Source organism: Amyelois transitella, chromosome 5 (genome assembly GCF_032362555.1).
Source record: "Amyelois transitella isolate CPQ chromosome 5, ilAmyTran1.1, whole genome shotgun sequence".
NCBI lineage: Eukaryota > Metazoa > Arthropoda > Insecta > Lepidoptera > Pyralidae > Amyelois > Amyelois transitella.
This window is the reverse complement of record NC_083508.1, coordinates 3,874,683-3,893,619: the sequence shown is the minus strand read 5'-3', so window position 1 is coordinate 3,893,619 and position 18,937 is coordinate 3,874,683. Positions and strand designations below refer to the sequence as shown.

Sequence of the window (18,937 nt, the reverse complement as noted above, 5' to 3'; positions counted from 1 at the left end):
AATTATGTAAAATCATTTTATTTTTGTAGTATCTACTATAAACTTCATGTTGTCTGTAACATTCGTAAAAACTGTAGGAGCGCCTTCTTCACCACACGGCGTTACTCCCCATGACACAACTCCTAAAATGACAGGCACATAGTCAATACTTTCTTCATCTCTAATTTCTTTAAGTCCATTTTGAACGGCAGTTTCATTGACTGGTTTCAATTTTGGCACATACTCTATGAGTGGACCTCCTGAGTCTCCGTTGCATGCTGCAATGCCACCGGTTATGGGCCCAGTGCAAATGTTTGCATATTCTACCAGAGGATTGGTCTCGCCAAATCCTAGTAGACCATCAACAGCTTTGTAACATGCTGTGAAAGAGAGTAAATAATAATAAATACCGATCCCCGGTCTGATCAAGATAACAAGAAATGATTTTTTTTCTGATTCACCTAGGTTCTGAGTAACTGGGATTTTTTCCTTTTAACCATTGATAATAAAATAAAGTATCGGATATGATGTATCCAATTACATAAGTCTAACTTTGAGGCAAGGCCAATCTACAAAATTTGTCTACAAGTAAATTTATTAAAATTATTTCGTATTATCGGCCAACATTTATTTGAAGTAGCTATGCACATGATTATGGCAATAGGCTATTACACTCTTTTTTGAAAACTGTTTTAAATCAATCCTGAGACTGTGTTATACCTATAGAATTTTTATTAAAATTTTTTGAAGCCGAAAAGTGCTCTAAAAACGATTTATTATTTATGATTTTGTATTTTCGCGCGAAAACGCCATCCGCCATGCTGTTTTGACTCGTGACGTCATACTTTTAGTAAACAATACGGCTCTACGTAAGACTAAAGTAAAAAGATTTTTGTAATAATGAATTACAATACATATTGTTGGTGTCTTGTTCCTGAATGCAAGAATACAAGTATAAAAACACCAGAAAAATTGTGGATTCCACTGCCAAGTGATATTAAAATGAGAAACCATCAACGTATTAATCCTCGGTAGATTTATATTGTCTGCTTTCACAAAACCGTCTTCCATGATTCTATTAAATTATTAAAGAGTAAAAACCCAAAAACGTGATAGAAATTTTAAAATTTCAAAATAAACAGCCTGACATCATCAATATGTTTTCGATTCGATATTTGTTTACTAAAAGTATGACGTCACGTCAGTACCCAACATGGCGGATAGCGTTTTCGACTTTTGAAGAACAGATTAAAAAAGAGGATTTTTTAAATTGAATTATAAAATCCATATTGCACTTTTATGAATAATGATCGATGTTTTTCTTTTATTTTTTACAAAATCTATAAGATACGTGCATTTTTATATTTTTTTTTACATGGTGTAAAATATCCTATTTCATAGTTTTGGAGAGTTTTTTAAGAATTCCTGAATGAATAACGTCAGATCAGAGGATTGATTAACCACTATTGATTGTACAATAATCACGACGAAGAAGAGACGATTGTAGAAGGATGCTTTTAGGGGTTTATTGTAAAGCATACCTTCATGCGGTAGGTATTCTTGCTTGACCTCTTGAAGTTTACTTGGTAACGCTGGGAAGAACCAAGTGGTCCTCAATTCACCCCAACCGATGAGTGTAAGTGAAGGGTAAATTATAGGGTCCATAGCTAACTGGATAGGCTGAATTTCTTTGGTGAACTGGAACGGGTGTTTTGTTTTTACTAGTCCTATGTCATGTGGACCAATGTCACTGAAAATATAGATATTAAATTAAAGAAATATAGGTGTGAGAAGATTGGAATGTGAAGATTATTAAAATTATAGGTATATAAATTTATTATAGATTATTATAATATTCCTCTTGTTCTTTTTATAATTTCATATTATTATGATACAAATGCCCTTAGCCCACTACTTCAAGGCTAGTCCTTTTTTATTTTGTCATGAATGACTATTTTTCGATTAATTATCGTATTGAACAAAGGTGGACTAACAGAAAATGGAGAACGCTATTTGACTTGACTACACCACAAAGAGATTTATACATAAAAGAAGAAGAAATATCAAGATCACAATTAAAACAGACTATTTGACTCCTCAAAATAAGTAGGTATGTTGTATTAGGTTACAAATAGAAAAAAGAAGACTCGTTGAAAGTCCCCGATCGTAAAACCATTTCTACAACTTTTACAGCATATTAAATGATCACTTGAATCTCATATCTTTGGTGGCATTGTAATGCAAGAGAGTGAATTTTCTTACCCTTTATATTCAGGGTGTGGTATCCTTTCAGCAATTCTTATAATCTGAGCAGTAGGACCAGGGAAATCCACATCGTGGGCTCCGGCCACGGCATCTATACCGAGCAGGTATAAAATCCAAGATCCTTTTATGCAGTGACCAGCAGTAAGAATCTGAACAATATTTAGTTTTAGAGTTAAATTGAATACAAAAACAAAATCAATATGAAATCACTTGTTGACGTCAATTTGTTTTTAATATTAAGAAGAAAAATGCGGGATGCGCATGGAGGCCAAGGTTCAAATCCTATCCCATCCTGTAGATTAGTTTGTATCGTAATTGATAATGTTACGTTAGGAGAATACATCCTAAGGCAACCTGTATGTTTAGGCAACTGGATATGTCACCACGATCCTAAATGAGTTAGAATTTTCTGCAACGTTTGCGGAGTTCATACAGGAGGCGCTTCCTGACACAACCAACCATATGATCGTTGACTCACGTAAATTATACGTACTTAGTAATAGAACTTAGAGGAAATTAGAATTTCACTCACCCAGCTGTCACTGATCAGAGTTCCACCACAGAAATGCGCTCGCACCCAAAGGAATCGAAGCTGAAGAGACACCATAAAGGGATAACCGTGGGCTTTGGCCTCGTGGCCACCCACTATTCTGCCCAAACCCATGTCTGCGCGGTTTGATGTTGCTAAGAATATAAAATATGTATATCGGGATTAATATCTTTACAATATTAGCTGATTCCCAGCTGCTATGCTGCGGAACCGAGGTTTCCATTTTTAACATAGATCATTTCCTTTAGACTTCACTTTATAATTTTACTCATAGGAAAAAAGGTTTGTTTTATGGATGTTTATTAGTTATCGTTTAACATAACATAAAATCACGCCTCTTTCCCGGAGGGGTAGGCAGAGAATACCTCATTCCACTTGCCGCGATCTCTGCATACTTCCTTCGCTTCATCCACATTCATAACTATAGTTATCGTTTATTTCAAGTTTATGTTGTGTTCATTATTCAAATTATATGTTCACTTACCTGTTAGTGCTATACTACATTGTGATATAATCACCACTAAAATTCCTATAAAATTCATTTTAAACTACTTTATGTTTTTGGGTTTACCAATGGTGTGAACTTTATTTAAGACATCTCGTTATCTTCCTCTAGATATTTCCAGGAGTATCAAACCCGAAATAAATATTACATTTTAAGGTACCTGTGGCATAGCTAGTATAGAATAGGCGGAGTTGAAGAGGACCACTTTATCTTTCTCATTCTCTCTCTCATCTCTTAACTTTGTACATATGTACCTACTCGTTTTTTCCTCCATCGCTATGCATACCTCAGATTTAAGCCTATTGGCTTGTATATGATCTTAAACGACTTCATTTCTTTAGCCTCCCCTTATACTTAAGATGACAATTCAAAACTAATAATTCAATTCAATATCTTTATTGCATACCAAGTGTATAAGTCCCAAAAATGTGCGTATTAAGTACATATATTACAATAATACTCATTATGACAGATTTATGGAATTTGAATATATTCATCACAAGAATTGTTGTATTTGTAAAATTAAATGACATTTAACCTGAAGGTTGTTAACTTCTGCATTTCTCTTTGGTATTTGACATTGGTATTTAGATGTTCTGCAATTTACCAAATATTATCTGCACTAAAAATTTCGTAACATGCGGGCGTCAACTATAGTAAACCATGAACTGCTTCAGAGTAATTAACTATATTATGTTAATTGTATTACAACAACGTAGTTTACCCCGTTCATTTACTTTTATAGCTATTTTTCCTTCAAAATTTAGTGAAGAAATAATTTTATGTTTAGTTACGTAACGAGTTTTGTTTGTGTAATACGTGCATGATGGTAAGCTTATCGTTTTTGTCTTACGAAAGTATAACTTCTCCCATTTGTAAAAGTCGGGGTAAAATAAACCAATTAAAATCTTTCATTTGCTCTGTCTCCTCTCTGCGTGTTCCCGGTTGCATCCTCCACAGAAGTGCTTCGTGTCCCGGTGGCCGCCAAAAATAAAAAATCTCTCATTTGCCATTAGTAAATAAACACAATGATTTGACGATTAGTCTCTCCATTGATAGAGGGCACTTTAAAAGGCAACGTTGCGTGTTAGGAAAAAAAACTACCCAAACTATTCATACCAACATTGTTCTAACACAATTCGAAAGACGTCACCTTTTGATCGGCAATTGTTAAGACAACAAATCTTTTTGCCACCAAAAATCAGATAAAAAGAAAAGAACATGTTTATTTTTGTAACAAATATTTATTTCTATACTAAGTAATGGGAACATGTCATCATTTCGTATCAGGTTTACTTCGGGAAATATGAAAAAATCCCCAAATGCCAAGCTGTAGGAGCAGGAACATTTTTTTTATATATATCCTTTACTTTCAGAAGGATCAATAAATTTCAATCTTGTAAATGTGAAATCTTTTTCATATATAAAGGTGTCGTAATTACAATACATGTAAAAGGAAATGCCAGTAAATAGTCTTATGAATATAATATATTTTACAATTAGAAGTGATGATCATTTCGGAATCAGCAAACCAATCACAGCCGCATATTTTATCAAAAAATGTGCGCTGTTCCCATACTTAAAGTATTTGCTTGTCAAATGACATTCAGTTTTATGAGTTTAACAAAACAGTTGGCAAAAATAACAAAAAAGTTAAAACACATATTGGACAGTCAAACTATGTCCTTAACTATGTCTTTGATAATTAAGACATAATTTGGGAAATATGCATTACTTATAATAATATAACAGTTTATAAGGACTTGATAATTATAATAACTATACATACCTTTATAAAACGACTATTTTTAAATATATTGGTAATATTATATTTTGCACTTTCCCACGCAGACAAACAAAAGAAAAGAAGTGAATCTTAAAATTATTATGATAATAACCTAATTTTATTTACAAAATTATAAAATATCTAACAAAGAGTGGCCTTATAAAAATTGGCAGGAAATAGGGAATCAAATTATTATTTTTTAATTTTGTGGTAGCAAAAGCAAAAAAGAAAAGTAAGTTTGAGTCGAAGGTCATTTTAGACAGTTTTTCTATGTGACTTTATGATTATTAATTAAACTTTGGCTTCCTATAACTAAGATGGCTATTTGGAATAACAAAAAAAAACAGCACCTTAACACTACCACGATCATTTCGCATTTCGTTCGTACATCGTTTCATATTTTCAAAAGGTAGTATAAAATATGGCAGTACGGTTAGATTGTCAAACCCTATTTGCTTAAAGATTTGGCGTTCATAGCCTTTTGATCATTTCTACTGAGTCCGACGTTTTTAAGGGTAGTTCTAGATATTGTTACGGAGTGAGTAGAAATGATCTTCTAAGTAGAGATCAGACTATCTCGTCTTTCTCTTAAAGAGACTATCCGTGGTGTATCGCAGGGTAGGGAGGGGAGATTGCTGGCAAGTGGTGACCGCATCGAGGGAAATTCGGAGGAACAGGCGGTAGATCCGCTTGCGTTCCTATGTGGATTATCAGGTTCATACCAATGACTATGTGGTATATGAAGTGACAGTGGAATAACCAATATCCTGTAACGAAAGAAATAATTAGGTGTTAATTATATGCTTTTTCATATAACTTATGTAAGCGAAATTAATGTAAGATTTATATGATGTAAGAACCTCCAAATCAACATTGTAAAGGGATTTTTTTTTGTTTTTGTGCCTGATCAATAAACCCAAAAATAGGACCGACTGTGATGCAATTTGACACTGAGATGCGATTAGACCTTCCATTTATACATCTCACTATTAGAGTTGTAACAATAAAAACTATGGTAACAAATGGTTACATATTTATATTTCTTACCGGGATTATCTGCTTTCAATCTTAAAACAACATATCCATTATTGGGCACTGCCAGCGTGTCTTTGAAAGGAGGCAGGTTGTATTGTCTATGAAGTAGACCCTTTCTATCCAAGTCCAGGGCGTGTTTCAGGTTGATTTTCTTAATGTTCTTGTCCGGGGAGCGACCCATGCCGATAACGTTGTATGGCGCTCCGTGGAGGTGGAAAGGATGAGACAGATTCGGTGATTGCACTAAAATAAATAAGATATAGTAAGTAATAGTTCCTATTCGTCTGTTATTCAGGAATATAACAGGCATGTATTGTTTCTTAATTTATTTATCTTCATGTAAATCTGTGACTTAAATAGGGTAACTTTGTCCAACCATTTCGTTCATGGCAAATGTTAGAAAAAGTGATAATTATTAAGTTAAAGCATTTCTTATTCATCGCTTTTAGTGTTATTATATTGTTCATATTTTGATACGGTCGAAACATTTTATATTCTGGCAACCTGCCTAAGACAGTGAAGACTAGTGGAGTTTTCAAAAAATTCTCACCTTCATCAACAAGCACGATCTCCACAACCGAGTTAAGAGGCACATCGATCATATGTGTGCAGCGGCAGTCCACGGGGCAGTTCGCAGGTCTGTTATCTCCGTTGCAGAATAGCTCAGGGTTCAGCTCGTGCATCTGAGAGAGGGGGGGAGCTGGCGGCGCGCTGTATGAGATCTCGTCGACCAAGCTGATGACGTGGTCGCCGCCTGGGGCCACTGGAATTTGAAAATAGAATTTTAATGATTCATTTAAAAAACTGACAAGCATCAAGAGATTTGCAGGTAAAAAAACATTAAAATTTTAAAATGCATTGCGCGGGGTATGGCTCCAAGTTTTATCTGAATATGTGTATCTATTAATAATAAAGTAGGATGGAGTAAACATTGGTTGCTAAAAAGACTAAAGTATGATTACACACAGGCATTTTGATATATATCTGTGCGAGCTCCTTTTAATCTAAGGGCATAGAAGACACGACAAAGCAACTGTCTTAATAGTTGTCACTATTTTTAACAACATGAATTAACTTTTTAAAATTTACCTAAGAAATTCCTGTAAGTATTTTCCTTAAACAAATCCTTCGGCTTGTAGAAGTGGAACCGGAACGGCAGGAAGATCTTCACGTCAGGTCTCTCCTGAAGGATAGCTTTATCAACCGGCTTGGCTGACTTCAGATTACTGACGCACACGGCGTCGTTCCTTTTCACATCACATATCGCATCCAGGGGGTTCATAATCTAAGAAACGGAATGTTAGTGAATATTATAATGGATTTAAAATATAAACAAAACATACTGCATAAATTTGATTTCTAGACACTCTTAGCAATCGATTTTGAATTGAGTTCTGAGAATTTTGTGCAACCTTTTTTTCATGCAACCAGTACGTGAATGTGTTTATTACTATAGATTGATGTAGATTTTAATTATTCTGCAATCTGTTTAGCAAAAAAAAACTTTAATTATTTACAAAAGATTGAAGAAATAAATGTACAACCTGAATCCTGTGCACCGGTGGTATCTAACAGCCCACTACTGCTTCCACGGTAGTAGGGAAATAGTCATTGCTAAAATATATAATTATTAAATTTATTACTACTATTGATATATTTACATATTATTTGTACAGAAAACAAAGTATAATAATTATTTACAAAAAGTGCAGGTACAATGCAGCGCATTTTTTTATTAATAATAAATCGTCAATAAAATGTGAGGATAACTCAAATAAAATTAAACGTATTTTTATAAATTTTATTAAATGGTATAAAAATTTACATTTTTCTTAAAGTAGTTTATATTATTATAGAAAGGTATTGACTGCTAAAGCATAGCAGGTGTTGCAATACTTCAGATTATATTTTTAGTATTCCAGGTCCAGTTTGTATTATTCACATAGTATGTGTGTATTTTCCAGAGACTAGGATTCGCCAATACAAGCAATTAATTCATAGTTGGCACAGTTGAATGAATATTAAACTGTATAATCCTTAAAATAATGGTAACATGGAAGTGGTAACATCTGAATACCTATTTGCTACAAATAGTTATTTACAGTCTTGAAAGTTTACGGTATTAACTTTATAAAAAGTGGTGAGTTGCCAAATTAACAACAACGTAGGTAAAATGTGTATTTACAAGTATTGCAGTTATCTCTTATATATACAACTATGATAAATTTTGTATTACATGCGTATTTGGTTAGTAATTTGAATAAAGAAAGTTAGGAATACATCTTCACATTTTTAAATATATACAAATAATAAATATCCTTGGTGAATAATAAAAAATGGCAAGTTGTTAGTGACAGGACTAAGCCTGTAGTCGAAATACCGAGAGGTATGCAAAGTATAAGAGCCTCGAGAGACATTTAGGGTGATATATTAAATAATTACAAAATATCACCGAATATGGCATTAAATTATGTTGAAATAATCTCAGGAAAGGATATCACCGTTAAATAAAGTCACAAACCGTCATGATCTCCCATAGAATCATTCGAATACAAAGTAAACACAACCGGCGGAATCGAGCACTTCGGATCCGCCGGACACATCACACAAAACAAACATAAATTTACACTTAGTTAACATAATTATTCAATTGCTGTATTCATTTTTCACTGGAAACTGTTAGGAACCGAGTTAGTGAAGTGGGATAGGCGGTAGGTGATCACCGCACGTGGGGAAATTGGGAGGCACTGGGGGAAGGTCTGCCTGGGTTCCCACTTGGAGAACCAGACTCATTCCTATGACGATGTGGAAGAGGAAGTGACAGTGAAGGAGCCAGAAGCCAGGGTTAGTGGCTCTGAAACGGAGGATGACGTAACCGTTGTTGGGAACCGCGATGGTATCTTTCGCAGGAGGCAAATCTCCTTGCTTGAGGTGACGTTCAAGAAGACCTCTTCTGTCGAGGTCGAGAGCGTGTTTCAAGTTGATTTTCTTCACGTTTTGATCGGGAGATCGCCCGATACCAATGACGTTGTAAGCATATCCGTGAAGATGGAACGGATGGGATAAGTTCGCGATTTGAACTGTAAGAAAATAAAGTAATTTTTAAAGACAACGTATAGCTTTGTTTTCAAAGTATAAGTAAGTTTTAATAAAATGTTTCATCAAGTACCTTCATCTACAAGTACAATTTCCACAACAGCATTCAGCGGTATATCGACTTTGTGGGTGCACATACAGTTTTGTCCGCAATCCGCAGGTCTGTTATCTCCGTTACAGAACTGTTCAGGGTTAACATCGTCATATTGACTGAGTAGAGGAGCCGGTGGGGACATGTACGAAATTTCATCGATCAAACTGATGACATGGTCTCCTTGAGGGGCAACTGAAAATTTAGAGAAATAAAAGTGGTAAGCACCATATTTATTAAAAACAATGAACCATCCAATCAAATAGGTAGATTCTTACCTAAGTATCTGTTGTAAGTATTCGGTTGGAACAGCATTTCTGGTCTGTATACGAAGAAACGGAATGGCAAGAAGATTTTTACATCTGGCCTCTCTTGCAGGATTGCGGGGTCGATATTCTGAGCATTTTTCAGTTGGCTGACGCAGATAGCATCATTCCTCTGAACATTGCACCTTGCGTCCAAAGGATTCATCACCTGTATAGTTAGTGAGGAGAAAGGTACGTGCAATTACTAGTCATAACGTGCGGTAACTACTACTAATCCTTGTCTACTTTATTTGTGTCAAAAGGTTCTACTTTGTTGGTTTTTCTTAAAGGTGGTGATAATACGTTTAGTTAACTTTATTAAAATATATCTAAAGTATCTATATAAATTTTATAATACTAGTGATGCAAATGTACACTATTCAAGTATACATATTGAAATTATTGTAGAAATTATTTACAAAATCAAGAAGATAAATATATTTAAGATGCCGGAAATGTAGGTCTACATACATGGCTTATATCAAGCACAACTACAATTTAGTTTTTCATACATTATTTTAAATATAAACATAGAAGGCAGCAGTATTAAGGTTTGAGCAAGCTAATTGCAACAAAGTCGACTATTCCACTAGATTTTATCGTGGCTGTCGTGCTGGCTTGAAGAATCTAGTATGCAATATCCGCCCATTAATTCTTTATCCAGGCAAGTGCTGTGACGAAAGTTCTTTTCTTGAATATCCTAGAGTAAAAAAGTTAATAGACCAGTCCCGAAATTGTGAACTGTCTACGAGATATATACACAACCAAAGAGTAAACTACAGTCTACAGTTTTCATCTAACTATTATAATACAATATTATATATATTTTTATTATTTACATCTACTAATATACTCACCACACCCTGAGGTAGACCAACATCATATGTGGGTGCAGGGCTAGATGGTTGGTATGGTCCTCTCGCGTATCTAAGAATAGCCAATTGCTGAGCTCTCTTAATTCCACATTCTCCAAGACCTCTCACTTGGATCCAGTATGCTCCAGGAATGTTATTGGCTTCAATGACGAAATCATATCGTTCACCTGAAACATTTGATTTTATGCTTGTTATTTTACTTTCAAATCAGACGCTTTTTGCTCTAATCATCCGAATCGTTCCACTTTATTGATGTAATTACTTAATGTTGCAAAGATAGTTTGTCGGAAAAACCAAGTGTGTTGGAATTAGTGTACATATTACGTTTGTAATAAAGGAGGTGGATCAATATTTATTAGCAGACATGGTTCGGTTGTAGAGTTATAACAAAAAAGAAGTTTTAAACTTACTGAACCATACAGGAATAAATGTTTACAAACGATTATTTCACTTATAATTGTTTAGCTGCACAGTAAGACATGTTATATATAAATTATCACCTGAGAAAGAAATGATAGTGTGAACTTGAACCGGCTGCACTGGTTCTCCATCTGTAGCTATGACTGTCAAGTTGTGGCCTTCAAATGTTATTTGAGCAGGGCAAACTGACGCAAAAGCGTTAATCATTCTGAATCTATATCTCCTTCCAGGAGTGATTGTGAATACTTCCAATGGCGTGTTGGTCATGAATCCAGTGTTAGGGTCTCTGAACTGTCCTTTTCCGTTGATAAGTACAGACTCGGGATCTTGGCCAGTGTTAACAGCAAGACGACCAGGGTATCTCTCAGCAGCATCTTCGTGAAGCCAATCACTGAGTAGCATGACGTGAGTGGTAAGATCGTAGTCGTACAAGTGGCTGTTGGGGTCCTTAGAGGGTGGTTGACGTACGACGATGCTGCCGTACAATCCGTCCAGTTTCTGAAGACCTGTATGCGCGTGCCAGAAGTGGGTACCAGCGTTGCCTTGCCACTGATATCTGTTAAATTGTTATAAATATGTTAAAATATAAATAAAAAGAAAACACAAAGATTTTGTTTGTATATTACAAACAAAATGTTGAAGCCATAAAAATACAGATAATATTAAAAGTGAAAATTGTTTCGACGAATTGTTTGAAAAGTATTTTTTTTTAGTCCAAAATTTGTCCAAAAAAAGAAAACACCGACTTTCTAAAATCTGAAACTGAAAGGTAGCCGGCCAAAAAGGTGAATGTAGACGTTTTTTACCTGAAGGTATTTCCTTGTTGGATTGGACATTGTGTGACAAATGGTACTCCGTCGTAGTATTGAGTTCCTCTCTGGAAGATGCCGTGCCAGTGGATCGTTACTTCCATGCCTTCCATGTGGTTCTCTACATCAATGACAACCCTGTCGTTCTCACAGACTTGAATAGATGGTCCTGGTAACATCCTATTGGCAGTGAGGATACCACGTTCGACTCCATCGGCGAGGACACATTGGCAATGAGACCACACGACGTTGGTTGCATTCGGTGTGCACACTTGGCAAGCCCTGAAATTAGACATGGAATTTATGAAATCCAATTTGCTATGGTAAAATGACACAAATTAAGCTATTTAATAAGTATATTTCTTTATCAATTTTATTCGTTTCACCACAATTTCCTCAACCTACGCGTTCGGTATCATGAAACGGCAATGTTTGCATAAGGTCTGTCGTCACCTATCAATTACGTGCCCCGAAGGAATTTGGATCACTACTAGTATATTTGTGTGCGGCATTGAGCCTTGCATTTAACAGGCCGTGTGAAACGAGCCATAAAACGTGCGAAATAAAAAAGTCGGTCGGTGCATTATTTTCTACAATATCACGACTTTTCGCGTGATCTTCAAAAAAATTTGGAGAATTCGTGGTTCAGATGGCCTGGTGATAAAATGGAGCGGTTGGGTAAGGATTACCTAAGTCTCTTGAGATATTTGTAATATAATAATAAAACCCTTTGTATAGTTAGTTTTAAAGATTGCATGAGTATTATTAAATTCAATGAAATTATATCGGTGTCTATCTTTGTGAAAATGAAATGTAATCGAAGACGTAATAAACCTTATTATTACGCTCTTTATGGTTTATTAACTATTATTCAAAAGAATGACAAATTAATAACTTTTCTAAACTACCGCAAAATATTTATTAGAAAGAACGTATGTTTAAAAATCCATATAATATGGACATTGCGTTACAATAAGAGCTTGTTATTAACATATCACTACTTACGCCCCCAATACAGTGTACAACTCCAATGTGAAGTGGTAGTAACAAATCCTTGGCGGCTCGTTTTCCCTACACGCTCTAGCACATTCGTCAGGAGCTGACAAGGCTGGGTTTCTCCTCAGTTCCGCAGTGGCGCTGCTTGTAAAGTCTAAATGCTTCAGTGTAGTTTTTCCATTGGCATTTCTTGCCAGAGGTGGCAATGGATTGCTCCTAACCCCGCCACTGAGCGGACCGCTGCCGCTTGCTTGAGCGAATGGGTTAGAAGAAGGTCCAATTGTGCTTCCAATAGACCCGAAAGATCCGAATGGATCGTCTAAACTTGGGTGAGTTTGTACAATGCCATGGGTAGAAGCGAATGAGCTGCTAGACGCAGAACTCTCTCTGAATGGCGTCGCTGTGCCGGCTGACCACCACGATGCTGATGTCGACTGGTCATCTGGGATAGCATCTGTAAAAAGAAAAAATAACATTAGATAATATGTGAATATGAAACACACGGGTCGTACATATGTTAAAACATTACCTAATTGAAGAGTGAAACCATAAAATTAAAATTCACGACATGTATAAGACCAAAAGATAAAAAATATTTTTAAAAAGATTGACTACTATTTACTAATAGATTGAATGTTTTATCAAAATTGTTACGTAAACTTAATAATTAGGTCAGTTCTGCTGCAATAACAGTCAGTCCAAGACAGGTCTTGTGTTGTTGGGTGGTGTCATAAACTTTGGTGTTGATAGACAGCAGCAAACCGGCTTCAGAATTAGCAGTTATCATTATCATTCATACGAATACAGGTTCATTGTAAGCAGTAGCTGCAACTTTGACAGCATGTTTCCGTTTCATAATAACGTTATCGCCAATCTCGGGAAAGAACCACTTAATACGATTTAAGATTGTGTAAAAAATATAACTGTAACTGTTTTAATAGACAGGCAGATTGATAGTTATCTCTTGCTATGATTTTCAATTCAGCATTGCTATTTTTTATTAGTATATTATCAATTTTCAATTACAGCACTAAATTATTTCAATTCGATGACGTCAAAATCTTTTATAAGATGAGCGGAAGGATAATTTGTACCTGACTGATTCAAAACACATAATCAAAATATCTAGAGATTAGAACTCTCGCAGACATGCCAGTAAGATCATTTCCTTGCTGTTGACTAACAAAAAATTCCATTTGTTTCTTTTCTAACATTTGCATCGGAGCAAATAACTACACGCTCGGCAGACGTATCTATGATCTGCAAAGTTTTCCCAAGGCATTTGTCAGTAGTCGTAATAATGGATTCATGTGATAGTTCGTTAGATAAGTCTGTTACAGACAGGTGGTTTAATGTAAAATGTTTCACTATTACTGCCGGTAATAATATCAGCAACGGCATATTTAAATTTTTCTTTAAAGTATATTTTTGTGAGCGTCGGCAAATTATTTTGTGATTGCTTGGGTCTTGGAATAACATACTTATAATTTTATTCCTAAAAAACAAGAAATTCCTTATTTATTTTGTCGTGGTAAACGCCTTTGTACGTAATAAGCCTCTTGTGATCATTATGAAGTATGCTGTGAAATATCTATCATGTTATCGTAACAATCATTAAAACATTATGTAGTCAGTTGTATTACATTACATACCAATTAATAGTAAGTTACCCAACTATTATACTATCAAACTGTTTGTCTATTGTTATACTCTATACTGTTATTTTGTTATGAGATACAACTACGTCGCTTCGCTTGATACTACCGAGTTTAAAAGACAGAGACTTTTTAATAAGTCTGTTTTATACTCGTATCTTTATTTAGTAACCTCATAACGTTATTCATTTATGTGGGTACATCACGATAAAAAGTAGATTTTGTAAATTATTATGAGAAATTTTAAGTGATTGTTAATTCTCTTTAAAGACAATAAAATTGGTTCAATATTCTTGTCTTCGTTTTCTTAATATTTTTCTCCATTCTTTCTTGTAAGAAGTAAAAATTCCTACGGGAATCGGTGGGTATTTTAGCTTTAATTAATGGTTTAACGCGGATGGCACTGTGATCAAAATTTAGTTGATAAAATTTTAAACCCTTGATCGGATTCCGTGTAAGATTTGTATAATCGTTAATAGTTTAAAATTAAAAAGTAATAATGTGACTGGTTAGATTTCAGGATTTAGATAAGAAATGCAATGATTACTAGAAGTCTTTTATGGTAAGACCTTGATCTCACTTTGCTCTTGTTTCCTTATTGCTAAAACTATCGGTCAGCGATCAAAATTATTTTGTTATGAATTCTATTATATTATAAGAACAAACTTCGGACAGTTTATTAAGAAATAATTTGTTTATCGTTTTAAAAGATCTAACTTCCTGCTATGTTAGTCATACAAAATTTAAGGTTGATGGCCTTTCAGTTGCAAGATCAAATAAACTTTATAAATTCTTACTTTTCTTGGTTAAAGATTTACGAAAAGTCTATTTTTAAAGTGAGAATTTTGGTAAAATATATATTTTTTTGCAATACAATCTTACCGATGCTACTAAGCAATACAGGAATTAACAACATAAAATAATTAAAAAAATGCAATCTGAAAACGATTAATACCTCCAAATTAGTAGTATTATCCACTAAATACATACTGTTTTGCAATTAAAACAATTTAATTGAATGTCGATAATTACTCTTAACCTCTTACAAAACGAATGTTACAAATAAGGATATAGGCGTTAAATAGGCGATAATTAAGTTTTTGTACTAGTAAGGTTGGTATATTTAAGACTATTTAGATAATAGACATTTGCCTTATCCAATATTAAATTAATAAATACTATGCACTTAACTCTTATCAAAGACTAAGAAGTATGCGCGGTGTCTCTCACTTGCCTGAATATGCAGTTTTTCCCATAATGTTATTTGTTAACGTAAGTGCATCTGTTAGGAATCAAACTAATATACGTTACTCAGAAAGGAGTGATTCGACATTGTCGCAGTATTTTTTAAACCTGATACCTTAACCTTCGACGCTCAGGTAGAAATTAAGCTAGGTATAGCTATAATAATGAACACTGCCTAAATCTATACAAACCTAAGTTGACTTTTGATGTACATATTTGTAAGTTTGACATGTGGTTGCTTAAATAACTTGTAAGCAAATCGATTGGCAAAACGGATACGTTGAAAATCGGTTTAATGGAAATATCGCCCTGAAGTGTGGGAACCCGACTTATTGACGTAACATCATCATTAATACAAATTGTTATGAACTAAACGGTAACATGATTAAGTATTATTGCTAAATTGTATGAAGTGTAATTGCAATTATTTGCCTTTGAGTGCTGCATGTTGTAAGTATTTATGTATAAAATCGACAAAATCCGTTGTGAACCCTTAGGTACCGAAATTGGGCCTACTTTTTTTTTGTTATTTCTCAATTTCCCCAAAAATGTAGGCCTTATAGCGGAAAGTATACCAATAAAAAAATTCTTCCTTTTTGAAAAATAATTTTATTTTTAAGAATTCTTCTTTTAATTCCCCTTAACAGTTCAAGTTCCCTAGATTTAGGGGGAAAATCCATACTGTTATATCTTCTATTCCCAATTTATTTTGCTATATACCACATTGACGTACTATTCAACTTATCAACTCATTGGTATTTATTTTTAAGTACAATTACTTTTTAATTTACCCACATATATTTAATAATGGTTGGAATAATTCCCAAGCTACCGGGAACATAAAGTATGTTTGTAATTTTAGTTTTTCAGTTTAAAATATCAATTAAGTTTTCCATTTTGAAAGTGCCTGTCAGGTATCTGAATCTAAACAAACTACAATTATCCGGGTAATTAATTTAGCGATCGGCCGCATACGGGAAGAAAAGTGGATCGATTTTATCCGATACGACTAATTAAATTTAGTATTGCATTTTACAATTACATAGAATCGATATTATATAAAAGCGATGACGCAAATTAAAGAGAGAACAGAATAACCAAAAAAGGTGAAATTAAATATAAAAAAATAATTCGGTGCTGATATTGTATAAATTGAATTCGTCAATGAATAGATGGAATAAAACACTACGAAGTGTGTGTGTATGTACATACATAGTTTAATATATATTTTCTAAAATTGTAGTCAGAAGAATAAATAGTAGTAAGACCAGAATTAGAAAAAATATTGTATAATTATGTCTGTTAACTTCGCTCATTTCCTATTCCATGGATTTTCATGAAAGTTTGTTAAGAAACATTTAGGTTCAATTAATTTTGGAAACTAATAAGAACACTTGGTGAAGTACTCTTTATGCATAAAAAATAGTGTAAGTTAGTCCATCTGTAAACTCCATAATTTACAGCGAATGCATGCGGAAACTTATCGCGTAGAATCTGAACGAAATCACAGTGAATTAGTCCAGATTACAAATATTATATCCTATTATTTATTATTATTGCAAGTATTTACAATAATTCACTGATAATTGTATCTGTGGTGTGAGAAATTACATAATTTAGTTATATAACATTTATTACATTATTGAGTATTCAATCGTTCATAAATTTATTCTTAGTTGCATTCTTAGATCCCAAGTTAGTACTCTAAAAGATGCATTAAAAATTACGCTTTCTGCTTGGACTTTAGATGTACAAAGTATTAGTTACTTTATTTTTATGGAAGAGACAGATATTATTATATATTTATTTACTAACCGTTAAACTAAATCTAATACTGATTTCTTTTCTAATAAAATAAATAATTTGCGAGAGAAAATACCTAAATCACCCGCAAAACAAATGACCATCGTTGCATTATCAATCCGTCACATATAACGCATTGTTTTCTCTTACGTTGGCACTAGGAAGTGATTACAAAAACCTAAGTAGCCGAGCAATGCCTGCAGCGTATTTACAAAACCAGGTTAGATACTAGCAATTTATAGCACAAACTATGATAGATAACTAATTAGACAACCCTTTGGCTAGAGGCGGTGCGATTGGCACTGTTTTACGTTAATGTCGGTTATGTATTAATTATTAATATTTCTGCAATTTTGTACCCGTATTTTCATTACAATAGGCAGAATGAGCATGCATAAAGGGTAAGGTTCTTTAGTGCAGCAGATAGCCGATTGTATTAAAAACTACGTCAAACATTTTCATAGCATGTATGTCAAGAACATTTTGTGCAGAAAGTTTGGGTACAAAAAAATCAGTAATACAAAATATGGGAAAAAATTGTTTGTTTGTAGAATCTTTATTTTTATCTTATTTTGTGTAATTGTGTGTATTTCATAATGATTTGTTATCAATTACAAATGTATTTTCTATTCGTCACGACCTTAAGTAATTGTGCTTGCTAACCATGTTTCACAGATCATTTTAATAACCGGTGCTACGCTCATAAAAAAACTTTTTGTAATATTTTACGCTCGTGCATATTTGCAGTAATTGCTAACAAAGGTCACTATAAAATTTAATTATAAATAACAGTAAAAGCAAAATAATTGAAAAGTTAAAAAAATATGAGAATAAAAAATAGTCATAGGAACCTAATGACTGTCATAACCTAAAATATGGGAAAATTATAAATATTTTTCCATCGTAATCTAATTCATTTCATGTATCAATATATACACTTTTTGATTTATGAAAGATTGTGGAACAGCTAATAAAATTAATTCTTAGTATCCTCTTAGGGTAGGTTTTACTTGGATTTTATCAACTTTATTTTACACCGATAAAATACTATATCACATTTATAAAATAACGCCTCTTTCCCAGAGGTGTACGCAGAAACTAAATCTATCCATGATCCCCGCATACTTTCGCCTCACATTTTCCACGCAAACTACCACACTTTGCGCACGTTCGACAATTTAGTATAATCCTATCCTTACTTTCCGCCAAGACTTCCCCGACTTTCCGCAATTAATCTGCTTTAAAACACCTTCTGCGACATTCAACGTGCATCTAATGATACCTTTATCTAATGATATAATGAACGTGAATGTCTGACTTAAGTAGACCAGTTATCCGAAGCGCGTGACATTGGCCCTGTTGCCACGACCAGAACCACGGACACTGTTTATAGTTATTGTTATAGTTTTGCAATAACATTTTGCCCTGAACGAGTTCTAATTGAAAATGATACTGTATAAAAAAAAAAATTTTCTCATCATCCTCTTGACTTTAGTCCCGGTTGCGTCACCTCACATGCAAG

General features: G+C 33.9%; 3 protein-coding genes across 3 annotated transcripts in view; all 3 read right to left on the bottom strand.

Moving 5' to 3' along the window:
* Window positions 1-12: 12 nt before the first annotated feature.
* On the bottom strand, window positions 13-3,336 carry LOC106137951 (trypsin-like). Its single transcript, XM_060954834.1, has 6 exons — window positions 3,279-3,336; window positions 2,777-2,928; window positions 2,242-2,393; window positions 1,521-1,729; window positions 224-359; window positions 13-148 (listed from the first exon to the last, which is right to left on the bottom strand). The coding sequence occupies exons 1-6, from the start codon at window positions 3,334-3,336 to the stop codon at window positions 13-15; spliced, it is 843 nt and encodes a 280-aa protein (XP_060810817.1).
* A 2,346-nt stretch (window positions 3,337-5,682) lies between these two features.
* On the bottom strand, window positions 5,683-7,402 carry LOC106137943 (uncharacterized). Its single transcript, XM_013338902.2, has 4 exons — window positions 7,210-7,402; window positions 6,671-6,883; window positions 6,133-6,363; window positions 5,683-5,852 (listed from the first exon to the last, which is right to left on the bottom strand). The coding sequence occupies exons 1-4, from the start codon at window positions 7,400-7,402 to the stop codon at window positions 5,683-5,685; spliced, it is 807 nt and encodes a 268-aa protein (XP_013194356.1).
* Window positions 7,403-7,951: 549 nt separating this feature from the next.
* Window positions 7,952-18,937, bottom strand: part of LOC106138945 (uncharacterized) — a 52,386-nt gene continuing 41,400 nt past the window's right edge. Inside the window, exons 2-8 of the mRNA XM_013340257.2 lie at window positions 12,722-13,166; window positions 11,714-11,998; window positions 10,988-11,463; window positions 10,470-10,654; window positions 9,586-9,781; window positions 9,290-9,502; window positions 7,952-9,200 (exon numbers count right to left, since the gene is read on the bottom strand). Of these exons, the coding sequence (XP_013195711.1) occupies window positions 8,812-9,200; window positions 9,290-9,502; window positions 9,586-9,781; window positions 10,470-10,654; window positions 10,988-11,463; window positions 11,714-11,998; window positions 12,722-13,166 (2,189 nt within the window). The 3' untranslated portion in view covers window positions 7,952-8,811. The remainder of the gene's footprint in view (window positions 9,201-9,289; window positions 9,503-9,585; window positions 9,782-10,469; window positions 10,655-10,987; window positions 11,464-11,713; window positions 11,999-12,721; window positions 13,167-18,937) is intronic.